At 41.8% G+C, this 26,070-nt stretch overlaps 1 protein-coding gene across 3 annotated transcripts in view; it reads left to right on the forward strand.

Annotated features, from left to right (window-relative positions):
- Nucleotides 1-3,444, forward strand: part of kank4 (KN motif and ankyrin repeat domains 4) — a 63,740-nt gene extending 60,296 nt beyond the window's left edge. For all 3 annotated transcript variants that reach the window (XM_062978256.1, XM_008109344.3, XM_008109343.3), the window contains 2 exons: nucleotides 1,274-1,474; nucleotides 3,281-3,444. In XM_062978256.1, the coding sequence (XP_062834326.1) occupies nucleotides 1,274-1,474; nucleotides 3,281-3,382 (303 nt within the window). In that variant the 3' untranslated portion in view covers nucleotides 3,383-3,444. The remainder of the gene's footprint in view (nucleotides 1-1,273; nucleotides 1,475-3,280) is intronic.
- The last annotated feature ends 22,626 nt before the right edge of the window (nucleotides 3,445-26,070 follow it).

Below are 26,070 nucleotides of genomic sequence, written 5' to 3' on the forward strand. Positions count from 1 at the left end.
TCACTTTGAGATAAGAGTAGAGTCATGGAATGTATTAAACTCTTAACTCAATGTATCACTGTATATCTAAATGAATTTCTTTACTTTCCTTAAGGATATAGTGAAAAACAATGTATGTGAATGAAGCATATCCTCCCAGGAAGCTGTTTTTTGTGCATAGTAAAAAAGGCTGCAAAACGGCATAGTTTCTCAAATTCTTGTGCAATTCTCAAAAACTGCAGCTTATATTGTGTTAGGGAAAAAAAGCCCTCACAATTTGCTGGAACTTTTGACATGCCATCTTTTTCTTCCCACGTCATCTTCTCAGGGGATCAGGAAATTAAATTCAGCCACAGTTGGGCAACTAATATATTTCTGTTCCATCCCTAGGGTCTAGTCAGTGCTTTTACTATGCAATTACAAGGCTCCTACTGCTTGTATAAAACTTGAGTGGTCATACACACACCATTTATTTCACTTGCACAACAATTTCATTTCTTTCACTTGCAAAAACTTCAACATGTAGAACCACTTCTGAATTAATTGCAATAGCAAAGATGGTTGCTTTTGAAGTTGTTAACCTTCTAAAAACAAGATGTGAAAGGGAGGATTAAGATACAATTTTGTGCTTCCAAACCAAGGATGCTGTAACAAGGCCACAGAGCACTGACAGCATTCTACAGTTAAATTGATAGGATTTATACTAGGAACTGTACTGAGCAGGAATATGAACTCTACAATAATATTCAAAATCACTTAATAGTTCAAAATCTAATTATGCTGTAGCAAAATTGTCTTTTATGGAATTAAGCTAAGAGAGTTCACTCTTTAAAGCACTGTTAAATCCTTGCATCTTATTTTAATTTTCTTTCTCAGGGAAGCTATAGGTTCTCAACCTGTGGGTCCCCAGGTGTTTTGGCCTGCAACTCCCAGAAATCCCAGCCAGTTTACCAGCTGTTAGGATTTCTGGGAATTGAAGGCCAAAACATCTGGGGACCCATAGGTTGAGAACCACTGCTATAGGTGATTGTCCTACAGAAGAAATGTTTTCTCCCTTGTCATTCAATATAATAGCTACTACCTTGAGTACCTTTTGGAGCCGCTTCTCAGTTTTGTGAGTTAATTTTGTTCAAACAGTGTGGGAACATATATTCATTACAGAACTAAAGGTCATAAGTCTTCTGTTTTCCTTGCATGCTTCACCACATGGTGAAGATGCCTCTGTATTCTGAGATATACTGAAAGGAATAATACACAAAAACTGATGAGAACTCTTTTTTTCTGGACTTCCTAGGGAGGACAGACTGCCTTAATTCTGGGAGTGAGCCATGATAGGGAAGATATGGTTAAAGCCTTGCTGTCATCTGGTGCTGATATAAATCTCCAGGACGACACCGGCTTGTCACCACTGATGGTTGCTTCTCAGTATGGCAATATGGATATAGTAAAGCTTCTCTTGGACCATCCAGGCTGTGATACTACACTAAACGACAAGGTGAGGATGCCTGCCAATATTCTTTGAAATGGTGTCTGATTCCCAGTTTTTACTTCTAACCGTATCCCTGAAATTCTTTTAATTGGTGTAAACCTTTGGACCATTCTGGCTTTCATATTCTTCTCTATTATATGGAGTGGGTGTTTTTCTTTCTTTCTTCCAAAACCTAGAATTTCAATTTATAAAACTGTTTCTGGGATCTCACCATACATTGAGGAAGTCATAGAACAATAAGGTCTCCATACAATCAAGTGAGCCTGAATTGGTTGGATTTGGAGTAACTGGTGGCTTACATGTCAGTAAAACAATGACTATTAGTGAAACTAGGCTATTCTGGTGTAAATCTGGCCTAGAGCAGCACCCAGATTTAGTTCATATATGCTGAATCCCAGGCAGGTGTCCAGATGAGCCAAAACCACATCAATCATGCTGGGCTGTCACCTTGTCCTCCATATCACGGCCACTATTCCTTGGCAGCCACAGAACTCTGGCTGAGCATCTGGCCATGACCTGTTGTGTATACTTATGTCAGAATAGGGGACCCACACCATTAGCAAGAAAGAAGTGAGGACAACCCCCTCCTTACTGGTCTTCAGGCATGCCATTCTGACATCAGCAGATGCAACCACAATGGCCAGGTGCTTGCAGGGAACTCAGTGACTAATGAGAAGCAGAAGCAGCAATGACATGGGAGGAAGCCATCCCCTTCCCCCTGTACTGATCAACACAGGGAAAGGATGATTGTAGTAACATCTGTCAGGACAGGATACTTGGGAGTTTCCACCAAACTCCAGAGTATTCGCCAACTTTGCCTAAAGAGGGGCAAAGTCAATTTAAGGCATGAAAACCTAGGATAGTCCCCGGAAGTTGTGTATAATGGAGACAGACTGCAGTGAATTCAGCTAGACAAGCCCAATGAAATTGCACTGGATTGAATGTATTTTCGAAGGATTGCCAGAATCACTGGGTTGCTGTGAGTTTTTTGGACTGTATGGCCATGGTCCAGAAGCATTATTTTGTGACTTCTCTGGGTTGTGTTCTAAATTTTCCAAATAGGTTCAGCAGCTTGAATGACGCCTTTAAAGCTTGAGCTAAAATCTGGAATATAGGTTTTACATTCTCTGATGCATTGTGCCGAGAGCTACTAACTAAAACTGGGTAAAATTTAGTCCTATGACTACTAGTCCAGGTAGATGAAATATGCATCTGCTTTTGTAGTTTGCTTTACGTTAGAAAACGTTTGTTTATCCCAATCAAAGCTAGAGTGAATGCTATAATAAATGAGCTCCAGATGAGCCTTATCAAGCTTGTAGTGAAACTGTCTGGCTTTTAAGCAGACTTTTCAACCAAACAGCTCTGAGTAAAGGCCACGACTTGGAAAGTGCCTTTAATTGCATGCACATGGATGCAGCTGGGAACCATCAACATCTCCTCCAAGAAAGACTTTGTGTTTATTCTACATGAAATGTGGGGCTTGCTTTGTGAATGAAGAAACAATTCAAAGACTCAGGTTCTGAATTTTTTTAGTTCATTTGATGATCTTTGGATTGGTCTGTAAAAATGGGGTCAATAAATTTAAAAAGTACTATTCTGCACTACTTCCAAGGTACCTAATGTACAATACTATCCCTGAAAGTTGCTGATTCGTAATTGTAATGACACGTCACCAAACAGACTGAGCCTTTGCTTCTTAGCAAGCCCTTTATTGTTATCCTTGTTGTTAGGCCATATTTTCCTTTAGCAACGTGTTCTCTGGGAAATGTAGATGGCCAAGCATAATAATAATCTTTTGTTTTCCCTCTGTAGGCTGGAAATTCTGCTTTGTCCATGGCTTTGAAATCTGCCCACGTAGAAATTGCAGAGATCCTCCAATCCCACAAACAGCACAGTTGGCCTCTGAATACATAAAAGGAAATGAGAAAGCATATCTGCAGAAATGAGAAACTGATATTAAAAGACTCATTCTTTTAGCCAACGTGTAACCAATTTGTATGCCAATGATCATAGCTGATAACTGCTGATGTATCTACTTAAGGAAAGGAGGGATAATGTCAGATATTTGGACACATTTTGAATAGTTGAGTGATTCCCTTAAGTCTGCTTTTATGGTCTTAATCTATAGCTATTAGCACAAATGATGCTTAGATTACTGCATTGCCTTTACTTATATTCACTGTACTTCCAGAAGTTTTGTGTCTTCTTAAGCATTAGTAGCTTTGAGCTTATTTTTGATTTCTCAAAGCATAACTTTTGGATAAGCACAGAGAAGTGATTTACTAGACTGTGAGGATAGTTCTTTGTTTTCCAATCACCCAATCGCTACATAAGGGCAAAGTGCTTTCAGATATCAAGCCGTGCCAGATTCAGTGATGATGTAGTTACATGGGGTGGTTGTGAGATGTGTAGAGTATGAGGTCATCTGATATCAAGATAAAGCTAGACATAGATGCCTTTTTGATGAGTAAATTCTGTTTTGATTCCTTAATTTCTTACTGAGCCAGGTACACTACAATTCTGATCACTCCTAAAAGCCCACTATTTTTTTCTATGAAAGGGAACTCAGAAAGTACCCATCCTTCTCCATACCATGGAAGAGCAGAAGGTCACATTAGGAACAAGGGACAACCACTAGTACAGTACCACCAGTTCTTGTAGGTGCTTCCAGACTGAAGTCATAGAACATGTTCTCAGTATTATTCCAAGGGCCTTGAGTAGTACCAGTTGCACCGAAACTCATACCTAGGAGCCTAGACATTACTTCAGAGTGGATTGTATCACAGAAGGGACTAGGATCTGGAAAAGGTGTCCTCTACTGCCTTCTTCATTGCTTTATCGTTCCAGAGGTTCTCTCAACTTTCTGGAACATACTATAGTAGTGTGTATGATGGTTGAAATCTAAAAAATTCCATTCTACAAGCTGCGTTTTGTTTTATAATGATGCTTCCAATTCATGCCACAGCATGAAATAGTTTTTAAAAACCACTAATGTGTAGAATTATTTGTTACTTTATAGTTGACTGAGATCCTGCATCATCACGTTCTGCATGATGGAATTATACCCTGCCCTCACACTTCCTGTCCCAGACATTTAATGGTTGTGGGGAGCGTGTAAGACACATTCTTGCTATGTTCCTATAGGTTCCTGTGTTCCTACATATTAATGCATGACACATAGAGATTCTCTGGGGGTCTTACAGCATAATATTGACATGTGTCCAGTCACAAAAACACTGCAGGATGGTGTGTGGCTGCACCCAGCCACTCTCCAGCCACTAAATAGCCAAGTAAACCATAGGTGACAGGTGAGTTCTCCTTACAGCAGTGGTTCCCAACCTTTGGGCCTCTAGTTGTTTTGGACTTCAGCTCCCACAGTTCCTTACAGCTGGTAAGCTGGCTGGGATTTCTGGAAGTTGAAGTCCAAAACACCTGGAGGTCCAAAGGTTGGGAACCACTGCTGCAATCCAGGTGAGTTGGATTGTTAGGGGATCATTGCACAAGGGAACTAATGAATATCACCCCCTGAAATAACCTTAAAAAGACATACATAGACGTAATTGCAGTTGAAACCAGTGTATGTCACCAACAGGATGGCAGCCAATTTTATGGTACTTGTTAGTTCATGAGTAAATCTATAGTGATACATTACTTTAAAAAAAGACTCAAAAATACAACAGTGAACAGAAATGGCCAAAATTCTCTACTCCCTACCCCAACTTTCTAGGAGGGATAAATGAATGTTATTCATTACACTCGTTTTATTCAAAGTAACAGCACAGGTCAGTGTGCAGCTTTGCACAAATAACATTGTTGTCCCCTCTTACTCTCTTCAAAAGTAACACATTCTCTAAATAATATTTGTGTATGTAACATGGTACTAGTAAGCACAGCTTTTCTCTGGTCTCCAGATCAGCCATTTCTATGAGATGTGCCTTTGAGTTAATTGTGGTGTATGTTTGCTTGCCCTTACTAACAGCCAGTGATCTAAGGGAAGGGCTGTAAAATGCACAGCTTGATGATAGCACATCATACATTGTCCAAGAAGGGGATGATACATTCAAATATAGAAACTGAAAGTCCCGCATATATCTCTTATAGCATATGGTTTTTTTCCCAGTTTGGCTACAAGCACAGTAGTAAAGCAATATTTTTAAAAATGTTTTTAAACTTTAAATAACAAGTGTCTCAACGCATGCCTTAATTAAATTGTAAATTGTATTGTGCTATTTATTGACTACTGTAAGTCAGCAATTATTCAATATACATCAACAAATATAGATTGGATAGATTATGTTAAAACATTCTCAAGTGAATTTGGTTTATATACTAGCATAATTGAAAGCTAATTATTTAGATCAAGTTGGGCAGAAATAAACTGGAATCAACTGGTAAGTCACCATTGGCCCTTAGATCCTACACAAGTATAGTGCTATAATTCCCTTTTAACTGCCATGCCAATGTCCTATGGAACACCAGTGCTTGTATTTTAAGGAGAAGCATTTAGTATAAGTATTTCAACCAGAGGACTTCTCAAATGTTACACTATAGATCTCAGAAATCCAAAGGATGCAATGGATTATAACATTTAATTGTGTAGAGTAAGAGGATCCCATGTGATTTTCCAGAGATCTGCATGGAGTTTAGCACCAGTGATAGCAATGACAACAATAACATTGCTGGTTGCTTTAAGTTTGGAGAAGATGAGAAATAGATTAGTGTGCAAAATATGTATTTGAACTGCAGTTTTGGTACTAACTATCACTTTCTGGGCTGAGCATGCCCAATTTGTTCTACAATTCTGTGTCCATTTTCTAGAGACCCTTCTTTGTTCATAACTCTGGGTCTTGATGTTTCAGAGAAAAATGAAATCAAGCCCATAAATCTGAAGTCTGCCTACTCTTGATTGGGAAAAGCAGTTGAATGTATCAGACCCAAAGGCATACACATATACAGAAACACATAAACATAACAGCCTATATCTTCATAAAGCCCAAATATGATATTTTTGTATCCCTTTGGAATTACCATACATATTGTTCTCTCATGTTTCTCAATTGAATATGAATTAACCAGCCAAGTGGAAACTTTGGAAGTGAATCTTTTCACTTGAAGTTTATTCTCAGCGAAACCATTGTGATATAATATGCTGCCTTTTTGTGTTGAGTGAAGCACAAAGAACAACATGACTATCCTAAACTTCGTTGTGAGAATCGTCATTATCTGAGACATTTTCATAATTGAGTTCTATAGTGCTATTTCGCATTATGGCTTCATATGGACGGTTCCTTTTGGGCAAACGTCTGTTCCCTGATTTCATCAGGCTTAACTACTGGAAATCCCAAACTTGGTAGATGGAAATCTGTTATAGAAACTGAGCTGCCATATTGTTCTATTTACTGAATAACCTTCCAACCACAAAAGAACCAAACTTCTTCCGTAGGTCTGGCAGCCTTCCAAAACTTACTCAAAATGTACACAGAAGTCAGACCATCCTTGATTTTCCATTGTTCAGGAACATTCTGTAGGCCAAGAATTGCACAACCATTCTCATTAGAGCCTCCTCCTTTTTGTTTGTAAACAATGTTATTAAACTGATCATTTAATTTGAACTTTATGATTATATTATCTGGTTTGTAAATGCCATACTTGAAGCCAGATAATTTGGTGGATGGGATGCATGTCAAGATCTCTCTTGCTTAACATTTTGAATGGTGTTTGCTGCAGGCATTGTTTCACAGCCACCTATTGTTTTATGCAAATAAATTAAATGGTAAAAGTAGCTACAGTGCTATATGCGAACAACTTTTGGAAGTCAGTTTGTCTTTGTTAAGCAGGAGTGGTATTATCTAAGTTGGGTGAGCAAATTATCCATTAACTGCATGCAATTCCCAGGGTCAGATTTGTGCCTCTCCAGGCATCATTCAAATGTATATATAGAGGGGGGAGAAGCACAAAAAATGAAATTTTTTGCCCATGATTGTCTCCGAGGCTGTAGAGGGGATTCCACTATGGCTTGCTGAGAGTTCTCTGGGCTGTATGGCTATGTTCCAGAAGGCTGAGTGAAGGAAGACACTTTTGAACTGTGGTGTTGGAGGAAAATTCTGAGAGTGCCTTGGACTGCGAGAAGATCAAACCAGTCCATATTCCAGGAGATAAATCCGACTGCTCACTGGAGGAAAGGCTATTCGAGGCAAAGATGAAGTACTTTGGCCACATAATGAGAAAACAGGAAAGCTTGGAGAAGAGAATGATGCTGGGGACAATGGAAGGAAAAAGGAAGAGGGGCCGACCAAGGGCAAGATGGATGGATGGTATCCTTGAAGTGACTGGCTTGGTCTTGAAGGAGCTGCGGGTGGCAATAGCCGACAGGGAGCTCTGGAGTGGGCTGGTCCATGAGGTCACGAAAAGTCGGAAATGACTGAATGAATAAACAACAACACAACCATGTTCCAGAAGCATTTTGTCCTGATATTTCACCCACATCTATGGCAAGCATCTTCAGAGGTTGTGAGGTCTGTTGGAAACTAGGCAAGTGGGGTATGTATGTCTGTGGAATGCCCAGGGTGGGAAAAAGAACTTTTGTCTGTTTGAGGCAAGTGTGAATGTTGCAATTGATCACCTTGATTAACATTTAATGGTCTTGCTGCTTCAAAAGCTGGCTGCTTCCTGCCTGAGGGAATCCTTTGTTGGGAGGTGTTAGCTGACCCCAATTGTTTCTTGTCTGGAATTCCCATTTTCTGAATGTTGTTCTTTATTTACTGCCCTAATTTTAGAGTTTTTTTAAAAAAAAAATACAGTAGAGTCTCACTTATCCAAGACTCGCTTATCCAAGGTTCTGGATTATCCAAGGCATTTTTGTAGTCAATGTTTTCAATGTATCGTGATATTTTGGTGCTAAATTTGTAAATACAGTAATTACAACATAACATTACTGTGTATTGAACTACTTCTTCTGTAAAATTTGTTGTATAACATGATGTTTTGGTGCTTAATTTGTAAAATCATAACCTAATTTGATGTTTAATAGGTTTTTCCTTAATCTCTCCTTATTTTCCAAGATATTCGCTTATCCAAGTTTCTGCCGGCCCGTTTAGCTTGGATAAGTGAGACTCTACTGTACTGGTAGCCAGAGTTTGTTCATTTTTGGGAACACATCAAATTCCACTATATATGGAACCTCCTTCCAAAATTTGCAAAGGATTTGGGGGCATACCTGAGCTGAAAGAGTATGCATCCCATCTGACATCCTGTGGCTGCCTTCTTCAGCATTCTGGGGCTTGTAGTTTAGTGAGACCCAGGCCTCTCTAAAGACCTCTCACCTAAACTACAGGCCTCAGAATTTTGCTGGAGGCAGCCACAAGATTTCAAATGGGATGATATCGGCCTTCCATATTTGCCTACTCTGACATAAACAAAGAAGTTACTCATCCTTTGGCATAGATAAAGTTTAATTAGCTACATATCTAAATCTGTAAATGAAGTTTCAGGACCCTTCAGAACGAGAAGGAGAATACATTCCTCACCATTGCTTCCTTTATATACCAGCAAACTCAAGCAAGTTTTATGAATTAGAGCATGATTCTTTATCAAGATTGCAGTTGGTCCTACATATCTGCAGATTCTGCATCCATGGATTCAACTATATGTGGATTTAAAATTCTATACCAATAAAATTTCAAAAATGCAAATCTTGATTTTATATAAGAGACTTTTACTATGACATTGTATATAATGAGCATACACAGATTTTGGTATCTACGGATGGATCAAATGCCATTGGATACTAAGAGCTCAGGGACCACTGGTGGCACAGTGTGTTAAAGCGCTGAGCTGGTGAACTTGCGGACCAAAAGGTCCCAGGTTCAAATCCCGGGAGCGGAATGAGTGCCTGCTGTTAGCCCCAGCTCCTGCCAACCTAGCAGTTCGAAAACATGCAAATGTGAATAGATCAATAGGTACCGCTCCAGCGGGAAGGTAACGGTGCTCCATGCAGTCATGCCGGCCACATTACCTTGGAGGTGTCTATAGACAACACCGGCTCTTCGGCTTAGAAATGGAGATGAGCACCAACCCCCAGAGTCGGTCACGACTGGACTTAACGTCTGGGGAAAACCTTTACCTTAACCTACTAAGGGCTCACTGTAATTTGGCTGTGCAATCATATCATTAATAGTAACTGTGTTGAGATATAATAGAAACCTACACACTATCTCCAGTGGCAAGCTGCATCAAATCTCAGGCTTGTGTGCACTTCTCTTACCTGTTCTTGTTTATATGATAGAGAATGAGAACCTTCTGATTTCAAGATAGCAATGGCTTCCTGGGACATTCAAAGTGAGGAAACTACTTTTTGTGGTGGTTAAAATTATGATTAGTAAAAGCAAGTCTACTCAAACTATAATTTCAGTTATAAAATCAAGCTATAATTTAATCAAACCATAGGTTCTTGTGGTTGAAAACCCTAAAGTACCATAAAATCAGAGGTGGCTCTTGCCCTGGCATGCAAGAGGAAGAAAAAAGGTGGGAACTGTGGGATTCATCATGGCACATTCAAATTACAAGAACCTTAGCTGGCATTCTATTCAGCAGTCATGATACAAAACGGACTTACAATATCCCAACTATAGGAGATTGGTGAATGACAGAATGTGACCCCCACAAAAGCCTACCTTCATAGCCTGGCAATGGCGCAACTGAAGCATTTCTGAGATGCTGGAGATGGGAGCATTAGGAAAGGACATCCACAACATGCTCCCCATCATGGACTGCTTTGAAGCAAGCAGTTGTAGGAGGATTTTGAAGTGTCTTCTCAGCTGCCTGTTCTCAATTCATCCTGTGACCAGGAACAGATTATGGATGTCATTTCCCATTGTCCTGAGGTCAGAAACATTTCTGGATGTGAAGCTAGGTTTAAGAAAGGAGAGTGATTTTCAGTTGTATCTACGATGATGGAGTATGATGATGCAGGATCTTGGGGTCTTGATATGTATCTAGTAATCATATTCCAAAACAGTGACTCCCAAACTATGATCCCAGGTGTTTTGGGCTCCATCTTCCAGAAACTTTGACCAGTGAACATTGTGGCTGAAGCTCTTGGGAAATGAAGTCCAAAACACCCAGAGAACTGGAGTTTGGGAAACTGTCCTAAAGTGCTTTGAATGCATCTCCTGCAATGGGGTTTCTCCATCTTTCCCCCACTTCTTATCATGGGAATTGTAGTTTTACAAGGCCTCCCAGAGTGCTGATCCTTCACCACACTACAGTTCCCGGTTAAAGTGATATAAAACTGCATTACTTCTACAATGTAGTGCACACATGGACTTTTATTTTGTTTGAACAGAGTAAGAAAGCTATGCTTGCTTAGCCTCTGAATGCTTAGCCTCTGAATGCCTCCATCTGTTAAAGGCAGGGACTTTCTGTCAGGAAAAAGGCAGTAATTTACTCACAGTAGAAGCCTCCATCCTAAAAAGAAAACTTTTTGAGCCATTTGAAATATAAAAACAACATGCTTTTGTGATGTCTATGGTATAATCAACTGACATTATAATTAATAGTAGCCGACGTCAAGGGGGAAAAATAGAATGAGTCCTGTGTCAACTTAGATTGTACATTGTTATTAAGATGGTGATTTAAACAAGTTGATGGAGCCTCTATTTAAATCTTTATAAGTCTGCCATAATTGCACCAATGAAGAAGCTTTATAAAATGTTTCAACAATGTCAGGACTGATAAAAGTAGGCATAAGGCTTTAGGAGGTAACCATTGAACAGTCCAACTTTGTACAGTTCAAGAAAACAGAAATTTGAAAAACGATCTGAGTTCTCAAAACAAGGCTACATGCTATGTACTTCAGGGTGAAGTAATGGTGATAAAAAGAGAACAAAGGAATACTTTAAAGATGTATGGCTCTTATTGAGCTGTCCTTCGTTAGAAATAAAACAATGAGAAGTTATGCAGTTGCGATAAAATTCAACCATTCTTGACATTTGAATGGCCTTTTTGGGTCTCTGCTTCTTTCCGCTATTTTGTCTTTTCCCCTCTCTCATTTCTTCCACCACTTTCGGTGTTGATCTTATGCACTGTACTTGTTTCAACACTTACTGTGAAGGAAACACTGCACAATTATGTTGACTCTCTTTGACATCGGTTACTCAACTGTTATACGGAGGAACAGGTTCGGACCTTGCTCCGTTTTCGAGAGCTTGAAGTAATCATTCCATTCATTATTGTCCCCCCCCCCAGGAAAGAAAACACCCAATTTACCCTGAGGACAGCTGACCTAAAACCTTCCTAAAACAAACCTGTTTAGTTAGCTTTAATCATTAAACAGAAGGTGTCCATTTTTTCTCAATTAATGTCAACTCCCGAGTTTCTTATAAAAGGTGCACACAATTTGTGAGACACTAAACCAGGCATATAGTGGCCCAGACAGCAAAAAGTAACATGATGCACTAATGTTTACCAAAAATAAATGGAAGTGAGGAAAAATAAGTGTAACATAAATCGATATGAGCATGGTAATGCTACTGTTGAAAACCAAAACAAAAACAAAAAACAAAATCTCAACAGAAATAATACTGTACTATGTAAACATGAATTTTCCCCATGTCATAATTAAAACTCAAAAGAAAATAAATAAAATAGCCAATGCAATTTTTTGTGCACGTCAGGAGCAACTTGAGAAACAGCAGGTCTCTTCTGGTGTGAGAGAATTGGCCATCTGCAAAGATATTGCCCAGGGAATGCTGGAATATTTTTACCATCCTTGTGGGAGGCTTCTCTCATGTCCCACATGGAGCTAATAGAGGGAGCTCGATTTGAACCAGCAACCTTCAGGTCAGCAACCCAGCTTTCAAGTCATCAGTCCTGCTGGCACAAGGGTTTAACCCACTGCATCACTGGGGGCTCCTGCAGCCAATGCAATGAGACACAATGAAAAAGAGAGAACAAGTTTAATGATGCACTGGCAGTCTTTGCTGGAGAAGGCTAAAGACCTTGTAAAACTACAGCTCCCAGGATTCCACAGCAATGAGCAATGACAAACTGCATTCATTCTACCATGTAGAATTAATTATTCATAATTATTCTATGACTTTCTTTAAGATACATTTACAGTGCTACAGAGGCCTTTGACAATCGGTTTCCAAACTCCATTAAATGGAAACTTTAATCTCATTTTGTTAATGAAAAGAAAATGACAGAGACAATATTGTATTATTATGCATAAGAATCAGCCCCCCCCCCCCAATTGTAATTAAACCCAGAAAGAAAGCCAGATGAGTGGTCCATTCAGGAAGCAAAACAGAAAAACAGACTGAAGACAGGCAATGGTTTCAGCTGAAAGATACAGCAGAGTGAGCATACACTATGTTGGCTCATGTAACGGCAGCTACCTGGTTTTGTTTGTTTGCTTGTTTGTTTGATTTGCAATTTCCCCTTCTTCCTGAAGCCATACCACATGTCAGCTTGTTCTGGGTGGCCAGGAAGCCCAGGACATTCCAGACGTTGAAAAGGAAGCAGGAAAATACGGTTCTATTGAAGACCAAATCATAGAATCATAAAGTTGGGAAACAACGCACAACAAGAATAACAAAGGGGAAAACCTCAGTGTCTACATTTAACTATATAATTATAGTTATAATTAAGCAAAACGTTCAATTGAAGCTGCAAACACAATGCAAGGAAATACGGCAGCTTTTCTGTTGCTACAAGCCTCCTTGCCATATTGTTTCGTCTGATGTTCTGGAGAACTTAAAATCAGCTTCACAATTTTATGGCATTTTCTTTTGCAAAACCCTATTCATGGATGTTCATCTACTTCTTGTAAACCAAAATAGATTCTTCAGCTGCTTATGTTTCTGTAAAATAAATTGCTGTTTTATTGGTCAATAGCTAGAGTTTAGATCTGGTTAGTGCAAGCTTTCATAGGAAGCTGCTTTATGCCAAGCTAGCTCATTGGTAAGTTTAGGTAGGAGAGTCCTATCTAATTGTGGAAAATTTCTTGAAATATTGAAATCGGGAAGGCACAAGGTTTCCCTCCATCTAACATGTGTTTGTCCCCTGAAGAAAAACAGAACTGTTTCCCTGGGAGAAAAAGATAAATGTTTAGAAAATGTGAAACACAGACAATATTTGTTTTCTTATCAAGCCAAAGTATTTCACTGCTAAGATGCATTCTTTGTTCAGGGAATCTATTTGTATTTCTTGCTCATTGACTGTGGTGCTCAGAACTGGACAATTTTCCAGCTGAGATCTGACTAAAGTAGTTAAACAGCCCACATCACTGCCATTAAAAAACATATCAGGTCCAATAAATGCATATTTGCACACACTTTTCAAAGCAATGTTTTTCTCTGAGGTTCATCCCTCTCTGTTCCAGGGATCAGAGAAAAAGGTCCAGGCTCTGAGATTCAGGACAGGCTCTAAGATCTGAAAGCTTGAAACCTGATGCAATATGTATTTTTGGTTGCCGATATCTGCATCTGAAATCCAATATGTCTCTGAGAAGTACCTCTGTAAGTAACAGTACACGTTTCAGTTCTATCTCTGCCTATCTCACTTGTTAGTGTACCTGGAATCACCAGACAGCCTTTCTCAAAAACAGACGAGATGCTTGGCGGACAGACTGAAAATGGAAGAGCTCTCCTCCAGCAAGCTGTCATGATATCAGTTCAAAGATATGCGAAGAATGCAAACGTCCAATCCTTGGCTTACTGTGCGGTCTCCCTGAGTCAAGGGAAAGACAAGGATGGTGAGGCCTCTGGCTTAAAAATAAACAACAGGATCAAGTCCCACTCTTTGCAGTGTATTTTAAGGTATAAAACAACATTCTTTTCTCTCTGGAAAGAACAGTAAGCTGACAGGGGAAGAGAAACCACTTTCTTACAGGGTGCATATGCAGCAGCAAAGCTGTTCAGGCTCCAAGAACTCTTGGGTCTTATAGAAATTAATGTAGTAGTGTTCATAATTTATTTTATAGGATTGTATTTTATAAATGAGACTACAGAGTTTGATGTGAGAACGGTGTCAGCAATCAGTTTATAAAATGACTAGCTGTGCCCGGCCACGCGTTGCTGTGGCGAAGTCTGGTGGTATGGGAAATAAAGTATTGAGGAATTGGTGGTAGTTAAGGTCAAGGGTAAAGGTTTTCCCCAGACATTAGGTCCAGTCGTGTCTTACTCTGGAGGTTGGTGCTCATCTCCATTTCTAAGCCGAAGAGCCGGCGTTGTCCGTAGACTCCTCCAAGGTCATATGGGATGACTACATGGAGCGGCGTTACCTTCCCGCCGGAGCAGTACCTATTGATGCACTCACATTTGCATGTTTTCGAACTTCTGGGTTGGCAGAAGCTGGGGCTAACAGTGGGGGCTCTCTCCGCTCCCCCAATTCAAACCTGTGGCCTTTCAGTCCAGAAGTTCAGCAGCTCAGCGCTTTAACACGCTGCGCCATCAGGGGATATTATTTCCTAAAGGTTGTGAATATACAATATTTCTGATTGGTTTTTTTTGTTTGTTGGAGGCAAGTATGAATGCTGCAATTAGGAAAAATGATTAGGATGTAATGGCCTTGCAGTTTTAAAGCCTGGCTGTTTCCTCCCTGAGTGAAATTTTTGTTGGGAGGTGTTAGCTGGCCCTGACTGTTTCCTGTCTGGAATTCCCTTGTTTTCAGAGTGATGTTGTTTGCGATATTTTATGTGCTTCTGCTGTCTGTGGCCCTGAGAAAACAGAGGATTTTCCAGACTTTGATGATGGGAATACTTTGTTGGGAGGTGTTAGCTGGCCCTGATTGTTTCCTGTCTGGAATAACCTTGTTTTCAGAGTGATGTTGTTTGCGATATTTTATGTGCTTCTACTGTCTGTGGCCCTGAGAAAACAGGATTTGCCAGACTTTGATGATGGGAATACTTTGTTGGGAGGTGTTAACTGGCCCTGATTGTTTCCTGTGTGGAATTCCCCTGTTTATTTACTGTCCTGGTTTTAGAGATTATATTGTTCTGCATTATTCTATCCCAGTAATTATTTCATATTAAAGAAGAATCTCACTTATCCAACATTCGCTTATACAATGTTCTGGATTATCCAACGCAGTCTGCCTTTTCATAATCAATGTTTTTGTAGTCAGTGTTTTAAATTCATTGTGATATTTTAGTGGTAAATTTGTAAATACAGTACAGTAGAGTCTCACTTATCTAACATAAATGGGCCGGCAGAACGTTGGATAAGCGAATATGTTGGATAATGAGGAATTAAGGATAACCCTATTAAACATCAAATTAAATTATGATTTTACAAATTAAGCACCAAAACATCATGTTAGACAACAAATTTGTCAGAAAAAGTAGTTCAGTACACAGTAATGCTATATAGTAATTACTGTATTTATGAATTTAGCACCAAAATATCACGATATATTGAAAGCATTGACTACAAAAATGCGTTGGATAATCCAGAACGTTGGATAAGCGAGTGTTGGATAAATGAGACTCTACTGTAAATACTACATAGCATTACTGCGCATGGAACTACTTTTTCTGTCAAATTTGTGTATAATATGATGTTTTGGTGCTTAATTTGTATAACGATTACCTAATTTGATGTTTAATATGCTTTTCCTGAATCCCTTCTTATTATCCAACATATTCACTTATCCTGCCGGCCTGTTTACGTTGGATAAGTGAGACTCTACTGTATATTTCTAATCTTATATTATCTGCTTAGAACTGGATTATATGAGGCCCCTTCTTCACAGCTGTATAAAATGCACACTGAAGTGGATTATATGGTAGTGTGGAGTCAAGATAATCCAGTGCAAAGCAGATAATATAAGATTCTAAATGGGTTATATAGCTGTGTGGAAGGGCCTTGAGTCTACACTGCCATATAATCCAGTGCAAATTAGATAATCTGTGGAAGAAGCCTAAGTGAGGCCTAAATCTGCCTGTCCCCTAACTGAAACCAGGCTGTCCCTTGGTTGCTAGGCAACCAAGTGGGCAGAGATTAGCCCTCTAAACTGGCAGCAATTGGATAAAAAAATTATTGCTCTCCCTCTAATTAGGACTTTATTTTTCTTTTCTTTTTGTTGTATCAACCTTGAGGCGTGGATGATGGGTTGTGTTGTCAAATTTTGAGGTTGGGGGGCCTGTACTTTTGTTGTTTTGTGAATTGCTGTGATGCCATCACTCTTTTATATATATAGATCTAAGGGTTTCTGCATTTACTCTATCTAGCACCTCACTCTATCTAGCACCTCAAGGTTTGTTCAGATTTAGCTGGACACACACTCCTTGAGAAATTCAAACATCTCTGCCTAAGAAAGTTAACCTCACACCTGACTGAGATAGCTAGATCTTGTGAAATTACTTTTCTCATGAAATTACTTTCTCTTATGGAATAGAAATTTTATTACCACCCTTTGTCCCCAGTCCTTATATGACCAAGAACAGAAATGGCCTTTGACTTCTTTGAGATCACTCTAGACTGGTGATTCCCAAACTCTAGTTCACCAGGTGTTTTGGACTTCAACTTCCAGATGCCTTAGCTGCCTTGATGAATGATTAGGGATTCTGGAAGTTGAAATCCAAAACACCTGGAAGACCAAAGTTTGGGAACATTGCTCTAGACCAGTGGTTCTCAACCTGTGGGTCCCCAGATGTTTTGGCCTTCAACTTCCAAAAATCCTAACAGCTGATAAACTGGCTGGGATTTCTGAGAGTTGCAGGCCAAAACACCTGGGGAACAGGCTGAGAACCACCTTTAGACTCTCTTAACTGTCAATAGAAGTAACATCTGAGACAAAGTGGGTTGTATTTCACCACCATTTAGTGACCATGGGGTGAACAATTGATAAACTGCAGGCATGGAAAACACTGTCGGGAGATAGACCAGCACACAGAGATCTTTCATGCCACTTCCTGTCAATTCAACAGAGCTCACTTAAGATTTTGAGTTTTCTGTCATAACATAATTTGGATTAATTTGTACATATATAGAGAAGTAATAGTATTATTGGAAATGCCATAGGGATATGCATACCCTCAGTCTGTCTCAGTTTGGCAGGAGCAGTCCCAATTAATATTCTGTTGTCCCATTTTTTCAGTTGCTTCTAAATATCCCAGTTTATCTCTTCTTCCCTCACTTTCCCTCATTGATCTCCTCTTAATCTTATTGCTGTAAACTGATTTCATATTGAAAAGTAATCTGTATGCAATCAACTCAGCGGAGGGAAAGGAAGGGAGTGGACAGAAACTTTCCCTTCCCAGAAGGCTCAGGTAAAAGCAAACTGAGCCCTAAACTTGGTGCCAAGGTATTTGAAACTCCACTTTACTCATAGGATCCTGCCAGAGAATTGAAATCTTCAAAGGAGGTCCTGTTGTGTTTCCTAACATGTGAATTTAGGATGGTGGATATAGGGCTAACTTCTTTGGGTAAGGAGTTCCACAGTTAAGACATTGATACAGAAGTTAGCCTGGCTGCATCTCTTTTCAGTGTCCAATGGATAATATTGCATTCAGTGTATGTTGTGACAGATGAAGAGGAAAACTTGGGTTTTCCACCGTTTCAGCCAGAATTGGAACTTTCCCAGCCAGAATTGGAGCCCTTGCACCTGCAGGAGGTTTGTCTTCCAGAAATCTGCTAAACAAGCCCTGAGTCAAAATCTCCCCCATTTTCTCACCGTAATTATTATCAACAACAAAAAGGAGTTCAGCAGGCTAATCGCAGAAGCCTGAGAATCGCAGCCAGGCATTCAGCTGATTAAGCCTGCTTCCATGAGAAACTTTAGGGAGTTATGCATCTGGACACAGAGATTGACTTTCGGTTCTGTTTCCCCAGAGAAGTGTTCTTTGGTGGGAAAACGAGACCCTATTTAGGTTCTTTGCCCTGTAGGAATCTTGCGGAGTCAATTCGTCAGCAACTGGAGTAGGTTGTGTGTGGACAGCGCTACTCCCGCTTCCAAGCCTTCGTTCCCGTTTCCAAGCCTTCGTTCCCGTTTCCAGCCTTGTTTTGCTCCACGGACCTTGCCTTGCTTCCTAGGACTCAGCCTTGCTTTCCAGGACCTTGCCTTGCTTCCTAGGACTCAGCCTTGCTTTCCAGGACCTTGCCAAGTATTTACCACGGATTTTGTCCCTGTTCCTCGTTCCTTGTTGCCTTGTATCAAGTCTTGTGTTTCAAGAATCAAGTTTACTTTCTAGCCTTACATCAAGTTCCTTGGACTAAGAACCTTGTCATCTCCCCTCACTTTGCTTGGCAAAGTGAGTGTTTCGGTTATTGGATTACAACTTTGGACCTTAATATTTTATATTGGACATTGTTTTCCTGGACTATAATTGACCTTTCCTGAAAGGTCTTCTTCTGAACTATATTCTACACTTATTTTTATTGACTTTACATATTTCCTTAATAAAGATATTAGATAGATTCTGGCCTCTGTGTATGGTTATTGGTGCTCTGCAGCCTGGGTCGTGACAGTTTGACTCCGCCACCCTAAGCACCAATTAACCTAGGCCAGAATGTCTACCGAAGCCGGACCGGGGGCCCAGCCACTCAGCTACACCATCGACAAGGATGAAGTGGACCGCATCCGTGATAAGCTCAATGCGCAGGAGGGAGAAATAAGGGGATTGAAGGAACGTGGAATCCGTCTCCCGGCCCTGGCGTTGCCAACCAAGTTTTCTGGAGAAGCTTCTAAGGTTCATGTTTTCCGTCGCCAATGCCAGGTTTATCTAGAGGCCCGAAATGCCGAGTTTCCCCAAGAAGACATCAAGGTGGCGTGGATTTACAGTCTCCTAGACGGGCCAGCGGCCAACTGGGCGACGGCACTGTTCGATCAAGTCTCCCCACATCTGAGATCAGCGCAACATTTCTTGGATCACCTTAAGGCGACTTGGGGGATCGAGGACAATTTGGAGGCGGCCGGCCACAAACTCCGGCGCCTCTCCCAAGGGGACAGACCCTTGTCCCAGTACATAGCCGAGTTCCGAGTGCTGGCCCATAACACCGGCTGGAACGACATAGCCCTCAGAGGACAATTTCGGGAGGGTCTCAACATCGAGATGCTGGAGGAAATCTCCAAGGTGGATCCTCCACACTCTCTTGAAGGACTCATTGATCAATGTTTACGAGCTGAAGTCATGCTTGCCAACAGAAAGCAATGGATCCGAGGCCAGAGCGGTAGGGCTGGAGCGAAACCTCCCGCTCCCACCGGCATCCAGCCGCGTCCAGTGTGGAGACCCCCGCCACCAGCCCCATACCCCAGAGGAAGCAAGGAGGTGCCGATGCAGCTGGGCAATGTGCGTCCCAGGTTAGATACTGCCGAGAAGGCCCGCCGCCAACGCCTAAATCTCTGTTGGTACTGCGGAAACGGGGGCCACTTTGCCAGAGAGTGTCCAGCCAAAGGGAAGCCCGCCGCCCGTCTGGCGGCGGCGTCCTCCACGGAGACGAAGGCGTCTGAGGCGGCTGGCGTGAAGCCGGCGGGGGAAGCCAGCGACCGGGCGTAGAGAGGCTCGCCAACCCGGTCAAAAACCCCGCTCAAGAGCCGCCAACCGGGGTCCTATTTCTCCTAGTGGTCACCTTGTGGTCAGCGAAAAAAGGACCCGTCATGATCCATGCCATGATAGACTCAGGAGCCACAAACAATTTCATTGATAGAGAGTATGCCGACTCTCTGGGATTACAATATCACGACTTCAAGAACGCCCGTGTGGTGCAGGCCATAGACGGCCGCCCCCTCAAGACAGGTCCAGTAAGCCAATGGTCAGAACCCACCAGAATGTGGATAAGGGAACACATGGAAGAGATTTCCTTCTTTGTTACAGAGGTTCCCCACTTCCCTGTGATTTTGGGAATTCCATGGCTGACACTCCACGACCCAAACATCTCCTGGTCCAACAGAGAACTGCAGTTTGCTTCAAAATACTGCCAAAACCATTGTCTTGTAGCCAAGGTCTGTCATGCCACAGACGCTGAACCCATCATCACCTTGCCCAAGAAATACTCAGACTTTTGGGATGTATTCAATGAAAAAGATGCCGAGAAACTACCCCCGCATAGACCTTATGACTGTGCCATTGACTTGGTGGAGGGGGCCCCGATCCCGCGAGGGCACCTCTACTCCCTGACTGAACCGGAGCAAGAAGCTCTCAGGGAGTTCTTAGAGACAAACCTCCGCAAGGGGTTTATCAGACCCTCTCAATCCCCAGCTGCTTCCCCAGTGATGTTTGTGAAAAAGAAGTCAGGGGACCTACGCTTGGTGGTGGACTATAGGGCATTGAACAATATCACTAAGCGAAACCGATATCCACTGCCTTTGATCTCGGACCTCTTAGACCGGCTTCGAGGGGCCAAGGTTTACACCAAACTGGATCTTCGAGGAGCTTATAATCTAGTTCGCATCAGGGAAGGGGACGAGTGGAAGACCGCTTTCCAGACTAAATTCGGTTTATTCGAGTCCCTGGTCATGAATTTCGGTTTAAGTGGAGCTCCCGCAACGTTCCAGCATTTTGTCAATGATATCTTTCAGGATTATCTAGACCGGTTCTTGATTATCTACTTGGACGATTTTTTGGTGTTTTCTAGATCACAATCAGAGCATGAGAACCATGTCAGAATGGTGTTACAACGATTGCGGGATCATGGACTTTATGCCAAGCTGGAAAAATGCGCTTTTGATCTACAAGAGGTAGATTTCCTGGGATACCGTGTCTCGCCACTAGGGCTCACCATGGACCCGGCAAAGGTTTCAGCAGTATTGGAATGGCGGGCGCCAACCAACAAGAAAGAGGTGCAACGTTTCTTGGGGTTCGCGAACTACTACCGCAAGTTCATTCCAGACTTTGCCCGCTGGTCTGATCCAATCACCAGCTGCATCCGTGGGAAACAGCCTTTCCGCTGGACAGAGCAAGCAGAGAAAGGATTCCAGCAACTAAAGAAATTATTCACGTCCCAGCCAATCCTCCAGCACCCAGATCCTGAAACCCCTTTTGTCGTGCAGGCGGATGCCTCCGATGTGGCAATTGGGGCTGTACTCTTACAACCAGTGGGAGATCATCTTCACCCTTGTGCCTTTTACTCCCGTCAACTGACCGCACCAGAGAGAAATTACATTTTTGGGAAAAGGAACTTTTGGCCATAAAGGCAGCCTTTGAAACAACTGCTGCAGCCCGAGAACTTTGCCACGCTCACAGTGGGAAACACCAAATCCACTCTAATTGAATCAACTCCCTATACTCCGAGGCCCCTTTGTGCTCAGGAAAGCAGGGCCAGTCGACAAGCAGATGACTGGGCTCAGGACCAACTTCGCCAAGGACTACATTTTCCCTTCTCGCTTAAGGATGGGTTACTTTGCTATAGAAATCGTGTCTACATCCCTCCAGGACCGGGCAGGGAAAAGACACTTCGTCTGAGTCATGACTGCAAGCCAGCAGGGCATTTCAGACTGTTCAAAACCATGCATTTGATCCTAAGAGATTTCTGGTGGCCCAAGATCCGCAAGGATGTGGAAAAATATGTCAATACCTGCCCGGTATGCCAGCGTTCCAAGACAAGAAGGGAGAGGCCCTCAGGGCTATTGCATCCCCTTCCTACACCATCCCGTCCATGGGAAATAATTTCTGCGGATTTTATCACCGACCTACCACCTTCCTTTGGATTCACCACGATCCTAGTGGTGGTGGACCTTTTTACCAAATTAGCCCATTTCATTCCCTGCAATGGCCTCCCCACGGCCAAAGAGACTGCAGATTTATTCCTTCAGCATGTTTTCAGACTACATGGATTGCCCAAGAGTTTGGTCACAGACCGTGGGTCTCAATTCACCTCTCGTTTCTGGAAAGCACTACAAAAACTACTGGGCATAGACTCTCGTTTATCTTCGGCTCACCATCCCCAAACGGATGGGCAAACTGAGCGCACCAATGCCACCTTGGAACAATACCTTCGCTGTTATGTAAACTATCAGCAGGACAATTGGGCTTCCCTGTTGCCGCTGTCGGAGTTTGCCTACAACAATGGTGTCCAGGCTTCAACTAAAGAAACCCCGTTCTTTGCAAACTACGGCTTCCATCCACGTTTCTTTCCTTCTGTCATTGAAACCTCAGAAGTCCCTGCAGCAGAGGACTGGCTGCAAGAACTCACAGCGGTGCAACAACTTTTGCTCCAGCAACTAGATCAAGCCAAGGAGGACTATAAACGCCACGCTGACAGTCATCGCCAGCCGGGCCCCGAAATCAAGGTAGGAGACCGGGTTTTCCTGTCCACTCGTTTCTTGCCCTCCCACCGTCCCTGCCGGAAGCTAGATGCCCGTTTCATTGGTCCCTATCCAGTGGTGGCACAACTAAACCCCGTGACTTTCAAACCCCAACTTCCGCGCTCTATGCGCATTCATCCAGTGTTTCATCGCTCCCTGCTCCTTCCGGCGGATGGTGTGCGCCCTGATATAGACCGGCCGGCCCCCACTCCTGTTTTGGTGGATGGGGAGGAGGAATTCGAGGTTCAGGACATTTTGGATTCTCGCTTTCACCGCCGCCGCCTTCAATATCTCATTGACTGGGTGGGTTTTGGCCCCGAAGAACGCTCTTGGGAAGACGCTTCCACAGTCCATGCCCCCGATTTAACCCGCCGCTTCCATCAGACCTACCCCACCAAGCCGCGGCCTCGCGCCTCGGGGAGAGAGCCCTATTTTGAGAGGGGGCTTGAGGAGGGGGATAGTGTGATGACTCATGGGCCATGTAGTCCCGTTCCTAGCGCTGTTGTGACAGATGAAGAGGAAAACTTGGGTTTTCCACCGTTTCAGCCAGAATTGGAACTTTCCCAGCCAGAATTGGAGCCCTTGCACCTGCAGGAGGTTTGTCTTCCAGAAATCTGCCAAACAAGCCCTGAGTCAAAATCTCCCCCATTTTCTCGCCGTAATTATTATCAACAACAAAAAGGAGTTCAGCAGGCTAATCGCAGAAGCCTGAGAATCGCAGCCAGGCATTCAGCTGATTAAGCCTGCTTCCATGAGAAACTTTAGGGAGTTATGCATCTGGACACAGAGATTGACTTTCGGTTCTGTTTCCCCAGAGAAGTGTTCTTTGGTGGGAAAACGAGACCCTATTTAGGTTCTTTGCCCTGTAGGAATCTTGCGGAGTCAATTCGTCAGCAACTGGAGTAGGTTGTGTGTGGACAGCGCTACTCCCGCTTCCAAGCCTTCGTTCCCGTTTCCAAGCCTTCGTTCCCGTTTCCAGCCTTGTTTTGCTCCACGGACCTTGCCTTGCTTCCTAGGACTCAGCCTTGCTTTCCAGGACCTTGCCTTGCTTCCTAGGACTCAGCCTTGCTTTCCAGGACCTTGCCAAGTATTTACCACGGATTTTGTCCCTGTTCCTCGTTCCTTGTTGCCTTGTATCAAGTCTTGTGTTTCAAGAATCAAGTTTACTTTCTAGCCTTACATCAAGTTCCTTGGACTAAGAACCTTGTCATCTCCCCTCACTTTGCTTGGCAAAGTGAGTATTTCGGTTATTGGATTACAACTTTGGACCTTAATATTTTATATTGGACATTGTTTTCCTGGACTATAATTGACCTTTCCTGAAAGGTCTTCTTCTGAACTATATTCTACACTTATTTTTATTGACTTTACATATTTCCTTAATAAAGATATTAGATAGATTCTGGCCTCTGTGTATGGTTATTGGTGCTCTGCAGCCTGGGTCGTGACAAAGCTGTAGAAAACTATTTCTTGATTTAAGGCGTTGGTGTGCTGGCTGATATCCGAACAGGGGATGGGCTGGAGATGTCACTGCCTTGGTCCTTTCATTATTGGCTGCTATTTCCCGGCGGATGTCAGATGGTGCAATGCCAGCTAAACAGTATAATTTCTCCAGTATTGTGAGGCGTAGACATCCTGTGATACTGTGGCATGTCTCATTAAGAGCCACATCCACTGTTTTAACATGGTGAGATGTGAGAAGCGACTTTCAAAGGAGATAATGTAGATTATCTGCTTTGATAATCTGGATTATATCACAGTATAGAAGGGGCCTTAGACTGCTTTAAGGAGTTTTAAGAGTATTTTAATATGTTGAGAAATATTTTTATATTTGTTTTTCCTAATTGATTTTGATATGTTACCACCAGGAGAAAGAAAGGGAAAGAAAGAAGAATCTTGATCATATTGACCCAGAACAGTGCTTCTTCCGGCATAGAGCGGCTTATATCTATTTGAGGCAGTTCTCATTGGTCTGCAATCTTTCTTATTTCTGCTACTTGACTTCTAAATAATTTGATGCCGGGGAGTGAACCTGGGTAATAATAATCAGCATATATACTTTGCTCTGTACTGTGGCCTCAGTTACACACCAAATAAATTATGTGCATCAAATACATGTTAAAATCATCTCCACCCTTGAAAAACAGGAAGAGCTTTAGAGGTTATCAGCATTTGAATGTATAACTTAGATCACTTTGTCAGACCATAATTCATGGTAACTTTGTAAAACATGTTTTACAAGCCGTTGAAGAGGTCAGCAAAAATGATATTCAGAGAACTCTGCATGGTGAATACTGCCTGGCAACAGCACACAGCTCTGCAGTCTTAAATAAGATAAAGGCACAGCGAGATGGAGAGGTAATTATTATAAATCACTCGAGGGCCTATAGCACAACCATGAACAAAATGTGATCAGTTAATTTCTCTTGGCTTCCCCCATCTGCAGAAATCAATGCTTATTGGCTTACACGGTCGAAATACATTAAGTCAGCAGGATTTTTTTTTCAAAACAGTCTCTCCCACTCTGTAGCTGACAACATCATCTAAATTGATAAAAGAAGAAATTAATGGTCTAGTGTGAAAGAGAAAATGGGAAGCCTGAAAAGTGAGATTTGAGCTTGCATATTGATAGCCGCTCAGCTAAACCACATCCCAGAAGGTTGCCCATTTGATTTGAAACTCTAATTCAGAGCATAAAAATAGCCATTAGAGAGGTTGCAGGATCATATAGTGGGGAGTTTGTTATTGTCTGCCAGAAGCACATGTCCTACATTTCACAGATAAAAACTGGCCAAGCAACATCAGAATGTGGACAAAACAGCAAAAGTTATTAATAAAAAACATACAAACTAGGAGAAACTTGGAGCAGTTTGGCTTTGCCAGAACCTACTGGGAAACCTAGAATTTCTCCACTTTTGTCCTCTCCTTCCCTTGAGTTAAATAAGTGCAAACTGCTTTAGTACCTTGAACTCAGTTTGTAGAAACTGAAGCAAGGACAGGAAGGAAAGTGAGAGGAGATGCTGAGAAACTGAAACCTTTTAAAAGTACTGTATATACATAAGCCTAGTTTTTCAGCCCTTTTTTAGGACTGAAAAAAACTTCCTCGTCTTATACTCGGGTGAGAGTCCTGGTGGGCTTATATTCAGGTCAGTTTATACTCAAGTATATATAGTACATTTATTATTTTTCACTATTATTATTGGTATTACATTTATTATTTTACTCTATTAATTATTATTATTACATTTATTATTTTACTGTATTATTGTTGTTACTTTTACATTTATTTTACTCTATTTTTATTATTATTATTACATTTATTATTTTACTGCATTATTATTATTATTACATTTATTATT

The sequence above is a fragment of the Anolis carolinensis genome, chromosome 4 (genome assembly GCF_035594765.1).
Source record: "Anolis carolinensis isolate JA03-04 chromosome 4, rAnoCar3.1.pri, whole genome shotgun sequence".
NCBI classification, from domain to species: Eukaryota; Metazoa; Chordata; class Lepidosauria; order Squamata; family Dactyloidae; genus Anolis; species Anolis carolinensis.